This window comes from Branchiostoma floridae, chromosome 3, assembly GCF_000003815.2.
Source record: "Branchiostoma floridae strain S238N-H82 chromosome 3, Bfl_VNyyK, whole genome shotgun sequence".
Classification (NCBI taxonomy): domain Eukaryota; kingdom Metazoa; phylum Chordata; class Leptocardii; order Amphioxiformes; family Branchiostomatidae; genus Branchiostoma; species Branchiostoma floridae.
In genome coordinates this window covers 17,926,471-17,938,786 of record NC_049981.1, presented here as the reverse complement: position 1 = coordinate 17,938,786, position 12,316 = coordinate 17,926,471, and the positions used below count along the sequence as shown (strand labels likewise).

Here is a 12,316-nt window from a genome sequence, read left to right as displayed (position 1 = left end):
TCATTGCATAAAATTTACAAAAGCTCTAAATTTTCATGGAGGTATGAGGTCGCCGAACTCTAGTTATTAAAGTGATAAGCTACACTCCATCCTACAGAACATAAGGACCTTACTAAAAACAATATTTTTTGTTCCATTATGTACCAAGTCTGCACTTGTTGCGGGTGTGTAGGTCATGACAAAACAGACAGCTTAATATAATGGTGATCGTCAAATAGTGGCGAATTTGTCAAAGATAATCAATTATCTAAGGTTAAGGAAGTTGTGTTTTCGGTTACCTGACCGATACTAGCAACAATCCTGACTACCATGGCCTACCAATTACATTTTTTGTTTATCTGATTGACTAATTGAAAAACAGACTCAATGTATTTCACGATCTGTCAACAGATTAATTGAACAGTTGAAAGTGTAGTAAACATTGTACTTATCTTTTTATCTTTTTGTACAATATGATCTGATGAATAATTACAATATGATGTTGAAAATACTAGTGCTGGATGTATTTCAGTTTTACATTGTTAAACAGTATTTGTTGAATCAAAAAGATAATGAACATTTACCGACATAATTTCTTGCAGGACCGTAATCGGAAACGCAACATTTTCCTAGGCCTAATGTCACATATTGATAATGAAAAGTTCTTCACTGCAACTATACGAGAAACGTGGAGAGTTATGAAATAGTCATCATAACCATTAGATGTATACGGTAGAACTCACTCTTAAAGATAACATTACGTGTAACACCTAGCTTTGTAAGGGTTTTGCTGACAGATGTAACAGTTTCTATCGTACCAGCTGACGGGGTCAGTAGCGGGGCTGGCCTGTGGTCTCTCCCGGGAAAGCTCCCTCCCGCAGTGCGGGCAAATGACGTGATATCCTTCGGGCTGTGGAATGGGAGCAAAGGAGAACCCATACACTTGCGTTGCACCTCTACATTTTCGACCGTAACTTGACATGTTATCAAAGTGTTCACAGAGAATATCTAAAGGGACATCGGCGCAATGATCTTTCGTGGCGTCACTCTGTAAGTCAGATCCACTTTCTGTAGTCTTTCTATGAAGCCATCGTTCTGAATTTTTCTTTGAGAGAGGTTCGTCTGTGATGTAAGATTCAGACTTTTCTTTCTTGCAAACACCCACCCCTGTACCTGGTAAAGCTACCAGGAACACTGATGGATCAAAATCCGATGACTGCACCGCCGCTGGGTTACAGATTTTATCCGTGGCTGACTGGCTGTTTGGTGTGTTGTGCCGAGACCGGCTTTCTCCCGCACACGGCCTCTGTTTTAGCCCAGTGGATGACAGCAGAACAGTGGCTTTGTTAGCGCCCTGAGGGAACAACCCAGTCTTCCCTGACAGAATTTTAGGATTACTCAATGCTGTATTCTCTACCATTACAGTTCCCGGTACTTTGGACAGATACGTGGGGGCTTGGTTGGATCTGGGAATGAGTTGAACAGTGTAAGAAGTACTCCCTTGCTTTGGAAGTGTCGGCCGCATCCTGACGGACGGTTTCATATCGACTGTTGACTTGGTGATGCCTGGAGATTGCAGCACGCGTGGATGCTTCCCGGTCGAACACTGTTTACCTGACAGTAGATATACAGGGGAGGGCATGAAGTATGGTGTGTCTTCAGGGCTCGTCTTTGTCAAATACGCTGGGATGGCTGGTGCAGATTTATTCGGCTTAGGCACGGGTAGCCGTACTTGGCTTGGACGAACTGTTGTAACCATGGGGACACGTTCACCAAAAGGAGATTCACATGAGCCATGTTGGCATGGGTTTGAGCTTGTACAGGGCGTTGCGGGAAGCACCGAGCATTCGATGTCGTCCTTTGTGACCTGGTGATGTTTTCGAGGATGTTCATGTCCAAATTCTTTAGCCAGACATCTCCGTGGTCCAACTGGACGCCTTGGTGGAGGAACCATGACCTCTTTGTTCTGTAGATTAGAATCCTGTGTTTTGCCTTTGTTTTCCGAAGAATTATTTGAGGAGGCGGTCATCGACCCTATGAGAGCTGAACACGACGGTGGTTTGGGCAAAGTGTGAGACGCCATTGTTGTGAACACTCGTTCAGCAGCATGGGTAAGCGCTTTACCTACATAAGATGGCGGGGATGACAGACAATTTGCTAGCACAATCGGATGTCTTCCTTTCGGTGCCGTAGTCAAACCACTGTGTGGACTATACAAAGGCACTGCGACGTGGGTCGACGTAGAAAACACGAAGTGGCGTTCTACAGAAGGCGGCTTTGACGACGACGTCGTTGTATCAAGAACGTAGCGAGGCGGACTGAAGTCGGGTTGACCAGGGCTCTGGTTTGTAGGAGTTGAAGTAAAGAGTGGAGAAAAAAGTCTGGAGTTGCTGCTTTGGATATTGCGAGTAATGCTGCTTGCGTGTCTACATTGTGGGATTGAGCCCGATGGTGAGATAACGCTCTTACCGAGGGGAGATGCGATCGGAAGGTGGCACAGAATCGGCCTGGGCCCGGGGGTAGAAGCCGAGGATGCCCGGTGATATCCAGTGGACCTGCCCTGAAGCCGGGGAAGCGCGCACATCTGCCCATACCTGCGGAGATATGAAACGCATAAAATCTCGGAGATATGCTTATCATCCCCATGAAAAATTGAGATACTGTTTTGGTGTGTCTGTGTGTTTGTGTTTCTGGATACTTGTTTTCAGCATAACTTAAGACCCCTGTATGGATGTTTTTGTGGCAGATAGCTTTTGGTGCAAGAACGAAGTTGTGTAGGTGCAGGTCCCCTAGCAGCTCGTTCTATATGAGAGTTGGGCCATGTTGGGTCATTCATCGTTAACGTTAAGATATTGTTGTATAACGTTGAAAATGTTCTGTAAATATTTTCAATTAATGATTGATCAAAACGTTTTAGCGCATCACTTGATATAATATTAGACATAGGGCGAAACATGTTGTTGTCGGATACAATTTGATTCTGGAAGTGTGGCTAGATATTAAAACCTTGACAAACATATGCTGCACTTGTACTGAGTAATTATGCAAACAAAGTTCTGATGTGCATTATTACCTTACCACTGCAATGGCCTACGTCAATGATGCCTGTCAAAATTTGGTAAATGCATTCATCCCTTCGCCCTTTGTAGGTACTAGAGCCGCTAGAGAGCCCAAACCTACGTTACTTCTTGCCGACCACAAGAACTATCTATCACCAAAAAGCATAGCCATAGCTTGTCCAGAACACAACATATAAAACCGGAAATTCCGCTGTAGTACCACAGAACGTCCCTGGGGGTCCATAATCCAACACCTACACACGCGCGCTCACACGCACACACACACACACACACACACACACATAATAATCTACACGACATCAGATTTGTAGAATACAGCGAAGCAACAAACCATAGATTGTTGTACAGTTGCAGAAACTGCACGTCTTTCCTAGTAGAAGAATCAGCATCGCCGCCACCAAGACTCACTACAGAGACTGTGCTCTCTGGCCGCAGTTCCGCCGTACATCCTCCGCTAGACGTACCCTTAGAGACGGCTGTGTCTGTCGGCTGCTGCATACTTTTGTTTAGAGACGGAACCCTGACATAAACGTCTGACAATGGCAAATCTTTGTTTTGTGTTGCACAGTCGGTAACCACGGTCTCATGCAGTTATGATAGAAACCGTTGTGTGTCACCATGGGCTCCATATTTTGGAACAGAACAAAATAACGCGAACGTGGCCGATTGGAATTCGAAGGGGAGTCGGTTCGATTTGCAGCTGTGGTGCAAGCAGTGCGCGACCGTATCTATTGGTAAAATGTGGATATTGGCGTTTCAATCGAGCAAATCACATCATATTGAATTTCATCCCACACACCCTGACACTTTGACCAGTCTTGAAATTGCAAATTCATATAGTTGATACGTGATAAAATCTATTAACACCTTTGAGATGTGTTTTGTGTGTGCAGACAGAAAAGTGTGGAGATTGGAGAACAATGACGGCCCGCCTCAGCGAAGTCTGGTATGCTGCGAGGATGAGTGAGTCGGAGTGTGTGTGTGTGTGTGGTGTGTTTCTGTGTGTGTGTGTTTGTGTGTGTGTGTCTGTGTGTGTGTCTGTGTGTGTGTGTGTGTGTGTGTGTGTGTGTGTGTGTGGAGTGGGGGGATCTAATGTTGATTTGACCGTACGGACATCCGCGCACAGCAAGTTTCTTCCTTTTCCCCCAAAAAGTTTTCAATTTTACTGTGTATCGTACACAACAGCTGCAAAATACTAGTAAGCAAACACATATGTTGTAGATTGCAACTAATTTCGAACAAAAATATACTAATATCATAGGCTACCAGCATCAATTCCAAGGTAAAAGAAGAAGATGTCAAATAACAAAAATGTAGAATCTATTGTTATGTAACGTTATGCCATAATCTGTGTGATCAGATATTTGTTAAACCTTTCTGACCACTTTGATTTCATATTGAAGGTAACTTGCTTTGGCCAAAATTCTTTCATTCGCAATTTAGCATCAATTTGAGGGTTCCAAGAGTATGTCATCAATATAATCAAATCAACAGTCTATCAAATAAGGGTAGTTTAAAGAACATACAAGACGCTCGTGTAACCCTTCGAAAAGAAGCTGATTTCAGAACATATGTAAAGAACACTGAAACCTCAGCCTCCACATCTACTTTAATTGTATTTCTCTAATGGTGTCGGCCCTAGTGGAGGGTTTAGTGATATCGTTTGATGAACTTTGAACATGTTCAAAACGTTACAAAAAAGATGGCTAGGGAAAGAAGATCTCAGATCGCCTTTTATTAAATACAAGAAAGCAGCCACTCAAATCGCTATCTGTACAATGACAAATCTTCCAGCCGTTGACCTTGACGTTCCGCCTGTCTTGAATGTGGTGCCTTGTTCACTCTCACTCGACATTTCTAACATGGCGGTTGTCTCCCTTTAGTTGACCGTTGCCGGTCCTTTTCCGTGCCACTTCCACGACTTCGTGTTCAAGTTCTTTTATCTCCTTTTGTTGGACGGGAATTCGAAGAAGAAATGGTTAGAATATGCTTTGTTTAAAAGCTGTGTTAGCTGCATCAACACTTAACGCTAGATCACCCATATATGAGTTTTAAGTGATGATATTAAGTGATATCAAGTCGACAAACGGTGGTTTTAAATTGAAATATTAAAAAAAAAAAGATATTTCACCTTCATCTGTTTCTTTTTTACAATCAGGGTATGTAAGGATATCAAGTCAACATACGCGGTGTTTTCAAATTGTGATGTTTTCAAAATAGTGCAGCATAAAACCGCCGTCCGCCTCGACTTGATATCCCTAAATATCCTGCTTTAAAACAGATGTAGGTGAACGCCGATAAAGGTGAACAAGCGTTACTTTAAAGTTAACCTGTTCTGGCAAAAGTCATTCTGGATGAGCGACATACTGTAACATCCAGCACAGAAATTGAACTTACCCAATTTTGGGGCTGTCCATGGCCAGTCTTTATATGTCAAAGGATGAACAATCCATTGCTTCTGTGACGTCACGTTTAGCAGACAGAACACATGGCACTTGGAGCAGTGGATCATACACAACCATCACCCGACAGAGACGGGGGGCGTTGTAAATTTCCTGCAACTTATGATCCACAGCTTACCAAGCCCCGTGTTCTATCTGCATGCCAACAGAAGCGGTGGATTACTCGCTCCTTGACCCGCGATGAACAGTCGGAACTTTGGGTAAGTCCATTTTTGTGTTATAAGTTACAGTTCTGCAGTTTAACTATGATCCAGAATACATATTACTAGTACGAAGAAACAAGAACATGAATCAACAAAATAGGAAGTGTTGGTCTGGTCTCATCAAAATGACCAAGAATATTGACAATGGACAACGTATCTGTCAGTAAGAGAACAAATCGCTATTGCTTGCATGGACACCACTGAACATGAAAGAAACATTCTCAATTTGAAAGAAGACAGCTGCAGCCCAACAGACAGGTCACAGTTAGCAGTTCAACCAATAATAGTATGCCAATTAGTGCTTCGACTAATGAGAGATTGACTGCATATTTGTTAATGGAGGTGGGCGGAGCAAGGGGATCGGTCTATTGTAAGCCCCTTGGGCTACCCTCTACTCCAACCCCCGAGAATATACCGATACATATTCAACCTACCTTCAGAAGTTCATCACTGGCATTGCTGAGTTTCTTGTCTACAGATTTTCCACCAGACGGTTTTGTAGTAGGCGATGGCTTGTCTCCCTGCTGTGGAGCGCTCCTTGCGGATGGTGTTGGAATTGTGCCCGCCTGAGGCACCTGAAGATAGCTTGGGTAAAACAGGGTCCTTTGGACAGGTTTTGGCGATGTTGACACGACATTGACACTTTTCATGCGTCGCGGAAACATTTCGTGTTCAGTCGGTGTAGGGTCAACCAAGGGGTTACCTCCGCCAGGGGAAAGTGGGAATTGTCGTACTCCATGCAGACCCCATCCTTCCAGTAATTTTCTCAGATCATCTTCATCTTCGCTGTCCATACCTTCGGTGCTGAATCCAATGTTTCTGACTCCCTTCTCTACTTCTTTCTTTCCCTCCATCACTACATTCAGTCCTTCCTCTACGTCTCCCACTCCCTCCTTCACCTCTCCCAGTCCTCGTTGTACATTTGCCCTGTCTTGTTTCCCATTAGATTTAGTGCCAGCATTCTGCCCATCTTCTTGGAGTTTCAGACCTTCTTTGATCTTGTTCAAACCTTGCCTCAGTTTCCCGAGCGCGCCGGTCCCCTCCTTTCCGTGTCTTGGAGCGGTTGCGTCTCCATCTTTCCCCGCTGTCTGGATATTATTATTCTTGACAGTCGTACCGTCTTTTCCGTTTCCCTTGTTTCGCTCCTTTTCTCCCAGACCATGTTTTGAATCATCCTCGTTTACTTTATTCATGCTGGTCTTTGCGCTCCCGAGCAACAATTCCATATCACTATCAGTAAGCTCCTCTCCACCGCCACCGGTGGTCTGTGACTGTTTCCTCACATCGAGGAAAGTGAGCCAGTGCTTGAGTTGTAGCTCTCCCTCCATCGCGATTTGCAAGCCCTGCTGTAGTAGTGACTCCCCCCTCTTCACTTCGGGGTTTGTTTCTTCAAGTGCTAGAGCGTTTTGGGCAACTCTAAATGCAAGTAGACCACTTTCCACCCGCTCTCGTCCATGTGCAATATCTTCAATTGCCTTTCCAAAAATCCCTTTCAAGTTGTTAATGTCTGCCTTTTCTTCTCTTCCCTTATTTACAGTGTCTTTCCTGTCCAACATTTCAGTCTTCAATGATCCAAACAACTGTTTCTCGACTTCGTCCGTGGCTTGGGAAGACAAAGCATCGCCTTTTCCTTTTTCCTCATCCACCCTGGTCTCGCCCGTTATCTTTTGGTTGTCTACGATCTTGTTTTTCTCTTCCATCACTCTTGGTCTGCTTGTGCCTTGGGGTTTCTTTGGTCTCTTCTTGTGACTTTCTGTTTTCTTTTGTATCACTTTTGGTCTCCCCGTAGCGTGGCTTCCCTTTGCTGACTGTGCTTCAGTAGCTTTCTTTCTATTCTGCTTCTTGCGTGACGTTTTTGCTGGTCGGCTCTTCTTCGCCTTTCTCGCTGACTTTTTTGCTGGTCGGCTCTTTTTCGCCTTTCTCACGGACTTTTTTGCTGGTCGGCTCTTCTTCGCCTTTCTCGCTGACGTTTTTGCTGGTCGGCTCTTCTTCGCCTTTCTCACCGACTTTTTTGCTGGTCGGCTCTTCTTCGCCTTTTTCGCTGACTTTCTTGCTGGTCGGCTCTTCTTCGCCTTTCTCGCTGACTTTTTTGCTGGTCGGCTCTTCTTTGCCTTTTTCGCTGACTTTTTTGCTGGTCGGCTCTTCTTCGCCTTTCTCGCTGACGTTTTTGCTGGTCGGCTCTTCTTCGCCTTTTTCGCTGACTTTTTTGCTGGTCGGCTCTTGCTCCCTTTCAAGTTGTTAATGTCTGCTTTTTCCTCTCTTCCCTTATTTACAGTATCTTTCCTGTCAAACATTTCAGTCTTCAATGATCCAAACAACTGTTTCATGACTTCGTCCGTGGCTTGGGAAGACAAAGCATCGCCTTTTCCTTTTTCCTCATCCACCCTGGTCTCGTCCGTTATCTTTTGGTTCGCTGACTCTTTTGTTGGTCGGCTCTTCTTCGCCTTTCTCGCTGACTTTTTTGCTGGTCGGCTCTTCTTCGCCTTTCTCGCTGACTTTTTGTCTGGTCGGCTCTTCTTCGTCTTTCTCGCTGACTTTTTTGCTGGTCGGCTCTTCTTCGACTTTCTCGCTGACTTTTTTTCTGGTCGGCTCTTCTTCGTCTTTCTCGCTGACTTTTTTGCTGGTCGGCTCTTCTTCGCCTTTTTCGCTGACTTTTTTGCTGGTCGGCTCTTCTTCGTCTTTCTCGCTGACTTTTTTGCTGGTCGGCTCTTCTTCGCCTTTTTCGCTGACTTTTTTGCTGGTCGGCTCTTCTTCGTCTTTCTCGCTGACTTTTTTGCTGGTCGGCTCTTCTTCGCCTTTCTCTCTGACTTTTTTGCTGGTCGGCTCTTCTTCGCCTTTCTCGCTGACTCTTTTGCTGGTCGGCTCTTGCTCGTCTTTCTCGCTGACGTTTTTGCTGGTCGGCTCTTCTTCGCCTTTCTCGCTGACGTTTTTGCTGGTCGGCTCTTCTTCGCCTTTCTCGCTGACGTTTTTGCTGGTCGGCTCTTCTTCCGCTTTCTCACTGACCTTTTTGCTGGTCGGCTCTTCTTCGCCTTTCTCACTGACTTTTTTGCTGGTCGGCTCTTCTTCGCCTTTTTCGCTGACTTTTTTGCTGGTCGGGTCTTCTTCGCCTTTCTCGCTGACTTTTTTGCTGGTCGGCTCTTCTTTGCCTTTTTCGCTGACTTTTTTGCTGGTCGGCTCTTCTTCGCCTTTCTCGCTGACTTTTTTGCTGGTCGGCTCTTCTTCGCCTTTTTCGCTGACTTTTTTGCTGGTCGGCTCTTGCTCCCTTTCAAGTTGTTAATGTCTGCTTTTTCCTCTCTTCCCTTATTTACAGTATCTTTCCTGTCAAACATTTCAGTCTTCAATGATCCAAACAACTGTTTCATGACTTCGTCCGTGGCTTGGGAAGACAAAGCATCGCCTTTTCCTTTTTCCTCATCCACCCTGGTCTCGTCCGTTATCTTTTGGTTCGCTGACTCTTTTGTTGGTCGGCTCTTCTTCGCCTTTCTCGCTGACTTTTTTGCTGGTCGGCTCTTCTTCGCCTTTCTCGCTGGCTTTTTTTCTGGTCGGCTCTTCTTCGCCTTTCTCGCTGACTTTTTTGCTGGTCGGCTCTTCTTCGTCTTTCTCGCTGACTTTTTTGCTGGTCGGCTCTTCTTCGACTTTCTCGCTGACTTTTTTGCTGGTCGGCTCTTCTTCGACTTTCTCGCTGACTTTTTTGCTGGTCGGCTCTTCTTCGCCTTTTTCGCTGACTTTTTTGCTGGTCGGCTCTTGCTCGCCTTTCTTGCCGACTCTTTTGCTGGTCGGCTCTTCTTCGCCTTTTTCGCTGACTTTTTTGCTGGTCGGCGCTTCTTCGTCTTTCTCGCTGACTTTTTTGCTGGTCGGCGCTTCTTCGTCTTTCTCGCTGACTTTTTTGCTGGTCGGCTCTTCTTCGCCTTTCTCGCTGACTTTTTTGCTGGTCGGCTCTTCTTCGCCTTTTTCGCTGACGTTTTTGCTGGTCGGCTCTCGCTCGCCTGTCTCGCAGACGGCTTCTTGTGTAATGACACACGGGGCCGAGCTTTTGCAGCAGCTTTTGGCTTTTGGGTTGAAATCTTCTTTTTTTTTCTTGGCCTCCTGTGTCGCTTTCTGCGATCTCTACCCCCTCGCTTGCTGCCATCTCTGGCCCTCCTTTTATTTCGTTTTCCCCGTCCGCTCTCTTGCCCTTCCTTTGTTGATCTTTTTATTCTTGCTCGGTTTGCAACTGCATGTGGTTGTCCAACGACAATCCCTGTTGTTTTCGTAGCGTTCCCCAAAGCTGATGAAAAGGAATCACAAATGACTTCATTTAACCATTTCCTGTTTTGCCATCTTACTTCCGGAAATGCTTGCTTTATCGATCCAGTAAAACTTGACCCCTTCTGTGCCTATGTTGATTTACTTCCCCATATATAGATTTGCTTTGCTGTGGTATGGCCTATGCCGCTTTTAGGTGAGATAGTATGGGTCCAGTAGAAACTGTATAAAGGGTTTAAGTGCACCGAAAACAATCAAACGTGGCAGAAAGCGTTGTCCTCCGTATACCTACATCTTACGTGTTGTGGCTTCATTGTGAGACGCAATGTATGGCGTGTGTTTATACTTTCATTAAAAAAACACTCCGATTCTGAGTTTGATCCATAACTGTCGCATTGGAACTCTAGCTAAAAGCTTATTCCATTCGCTATACAGAAAAAATATTCTCAACGTAAACTAGCGGTCCGTGTACTCACCCAATTGTTTCCTGTTAGACTGGAGTGATCCACTGCTCGCCAGATCTAAAGTGCTGCAGTTGACCGTCGGTCGACTAAGGGGCACTACGGAACCTCTTTTCCTTCGGGAACCGGAATCTTGGGCGGTGTTGTTGGCATGGTTAGTGTGCACTGACTGAATCTCTTCGTGCTTTTCCTGTATACGTATTGGCCAAAAAGGAACAATTTTAGATAAATACACTGTTAGAATACAGGTATCTGTTTTGTGTGCGTTTACGCGTAACATAATATAACATCAACACATTAGTGCCACATCACCGTAAAAATAATAATATGAAGACCCTAAGAAACTGCGTGAACAAATAATCATGAAAGGTACAAAATCTATGGGGTGGGAACTTCACGATTCTTCGGTAAATACTATGATGCATTAAAATTGTTCAGTTGATACAATTGCAGTGCTTAGTAGCAAAGGGTCCGTGCTGTTTCAGTATGATATATTTTTACAGGAGTACTAGTAGTTGCCAGCAATTCCCCCTTTAACGTGATCGACCCCCATTTTACGCCCCTTCATAAGATTAAGTGTAGACCAAACCGAGATGCCCATCCTAGGATTTGAATTGGGGGGCCCCCATTGACCAACTCAGCATTAAATTCAATTTTAATCTGCAGTTAGCATTAGTATCATTTCATGTCTGGGATGGTCACACAGTCATTTTAATCAACTGTGTTTATCTATCATCTGAATTTTGTTATGATGCGCTATCAAAATGAGTTTTACAACTTGATTGCTGCGCCACAATGTCCTTTTTATTGTTTTATTGTCATTGATAAAATATTGGACGCAAAGGCTCAACTGTTAAGCTGCTGCAACTTAAGCCACAGGGACATCCCTGATGTTAGTTGGCAGCAGAGTTCTCCCGAAGTGCCATTATAATCGTCATCAAGATTGTGGGCGCTGAACGGAAGAAGAAGAAGAAAGGTAACTTGTGAGACACCCACCTGTCCACGAAGAGTCACCTCAACCAAAGACGCCAATTGGACGCTGAGAAGCACCAACAAAATGATCTTCAATTTCCACATTTCTGAAAACAACCTTTGCGTGGCTACATCGCGAGAAGTTTGTGGTGACCAGTTATGCCGTTCAAGGATAGGTCGCTAGATGGTACCGCGCTGGTCGTGACGTTTGAGCTACCAATACAGGTTGTCTCACATATGGCAAGTCACAGGAATTGATTCACGCCGGAAACTTGACAGCGTTCACTACAGTATGTTCCTTCGACCCTTCCAGCCCTGTAGAACACAAACGGTTTGTTTGTTTTTTAAACAAGCGTTTCGAGATCGTTGTTCTATTGACGTTCCACAACAATCGCCGTTCTGTCAAACAGTACTTCTTCATGATGATTATTTGGACATGCGGAACATCTTCAGATTTCAAAAAGAAAGAAAAGCACCGTGCCGTAATTTGATGGCTATGAGCATAGTAAGCATTCAATAAATATTAAGAAGTCGAAAAAAAGGATTTTATCTTGTTTGATCCCTATGGGGGAGAGGCGTTGATTCCGGTTGGGTGGTTGCTGGTGTAGGGTGGAAAAGGATTCTGACAAAATTCTGAAATGTTGACTTTTGGCGATGCCTGCGATGCAGTCCAACCTGTATTAGCGACCACCTTTGCATTGCGGTCACTTTTTGTCGGTCTCTTGGGTTTTTCTCATTGACCTAAGCATTAAGAAATAGTCTATGGCGGCCACCTCTCCAACGCGGTCACGGCCACACGATTTCCGGTCCCATAGATACAGAAACATGTATATTGCGGCCATAAAGCGGCCATATGTTACCCTACGCCGAGTAAAATCGTAATTTGCGAGGATTTGGAGTTCCCGACAGGCAGT

At 44.8% G+C, this 12,316-nt stretch overlaps 2 protein-coding genes across 6 annotated transcripts; both read right to left on the bottom strand.

The window, feature by feature from the left end:
* Positions 1-28: 28 nt before the first annotated feature.
* On the bottom strand, positions 29-3,835 carry LOC118412135. The gene is made up of 2 exons (XM_035814789.1): positions 3,391-3,835; positions 29-2,573 (listed from the first exon to the last, which is right to left on the bottom strand). Exons 1-2 carry the CDS (start codon positions 3,555-3,557, stop codon positions 737-739), a joined length of 2,004 nt encoding a protein of 667 aa, XP_035670682.1. The 5' UTR covers positions 3,558-3,835; the 3' UTR covers positions 29-736.
* Positions 3,836-4,774: 939 nt separating this feature from the next.
* Positions 4,775-11,835, bottom strand: LOC118412134 (nucleolar protein dao-5-like). 5 transcript variants are annotated; one of them, XM_035814786.1, is made up of 5 exons: positions 11,427-11,835; positions 10,446-10,620; positions 9,204-9,991; positions 6,159-8,948; positions 4,775-5,005 (listed from the first exon to the last, which is right to left on the bottom strand). In XM_035814786.1, exons 1-5 carry the CDS (start codon positions 11,505-11,507, stop codon positions 4,904-4,906), a joined length of 3,936 nt encoding a protein of 1,311 aa, XP_035670679.1. In that variant the 5' UTR covers positions 11,508-11,835; the 3' UTR covers positions 4,775-4,903. The 5 variants fall into 5 exon arrangements, with proteins under 5 accessions (XP_035670679.1, XP_035670680.1, XP_035670678.1 ...); XM_035814787.1 differs by having other exon boundaries at positions 9,282-9,991; positions 11,427-11,834; XM_035814785.1 differs by having other exon boundaries at positions 6,159-7,913; positions 8,169-9,991; positions 11,427-11,832.
* Between the last annotated feature and the right edge of the window lie 481 nt (positions 11,836-12,316).

Excerpts from the sequence above, each read along its gene's own strand:
- LOC118412135 (XM_035814789.1), bottom strand. The coding sequence starts at position 3,557 with ATGCAGCAGCCGACAGACACAGCCGTCTCTAAGGGTACGTCTAGCGGA. Across the intron at positions 2,574-3,390 it reads CAACTGTACAACAATCTATG|GTATGGGCAGATGTGCGCGC; the intron begins GTTTGTTGCTTC and ends ATATCTCCGCAG.
- LOC118412134 (XM_035814784.1), bottom strand. The coding sequence starts at position 11,507 with ATGTGGAAATTGAAGATCATTTTGTTGGTGCTTCTCAGCGTCCAATTG. Across the intron at positions 9,992-10,445 it reads GTCTAACAGGAAACAATTGG|CTTTGGGGAACGCTACGAAA; the intron begins GTGAGTACACGG and ends CCTTTTCATCAG. Across the intron at positions 5,006-6,158 it reads CCAGTGATGAACTTCTGAAG|GAGATAAAAGAACTTGAACA; the intron begins GTAGGTTGAATA and ends GTCCAACAAAAG.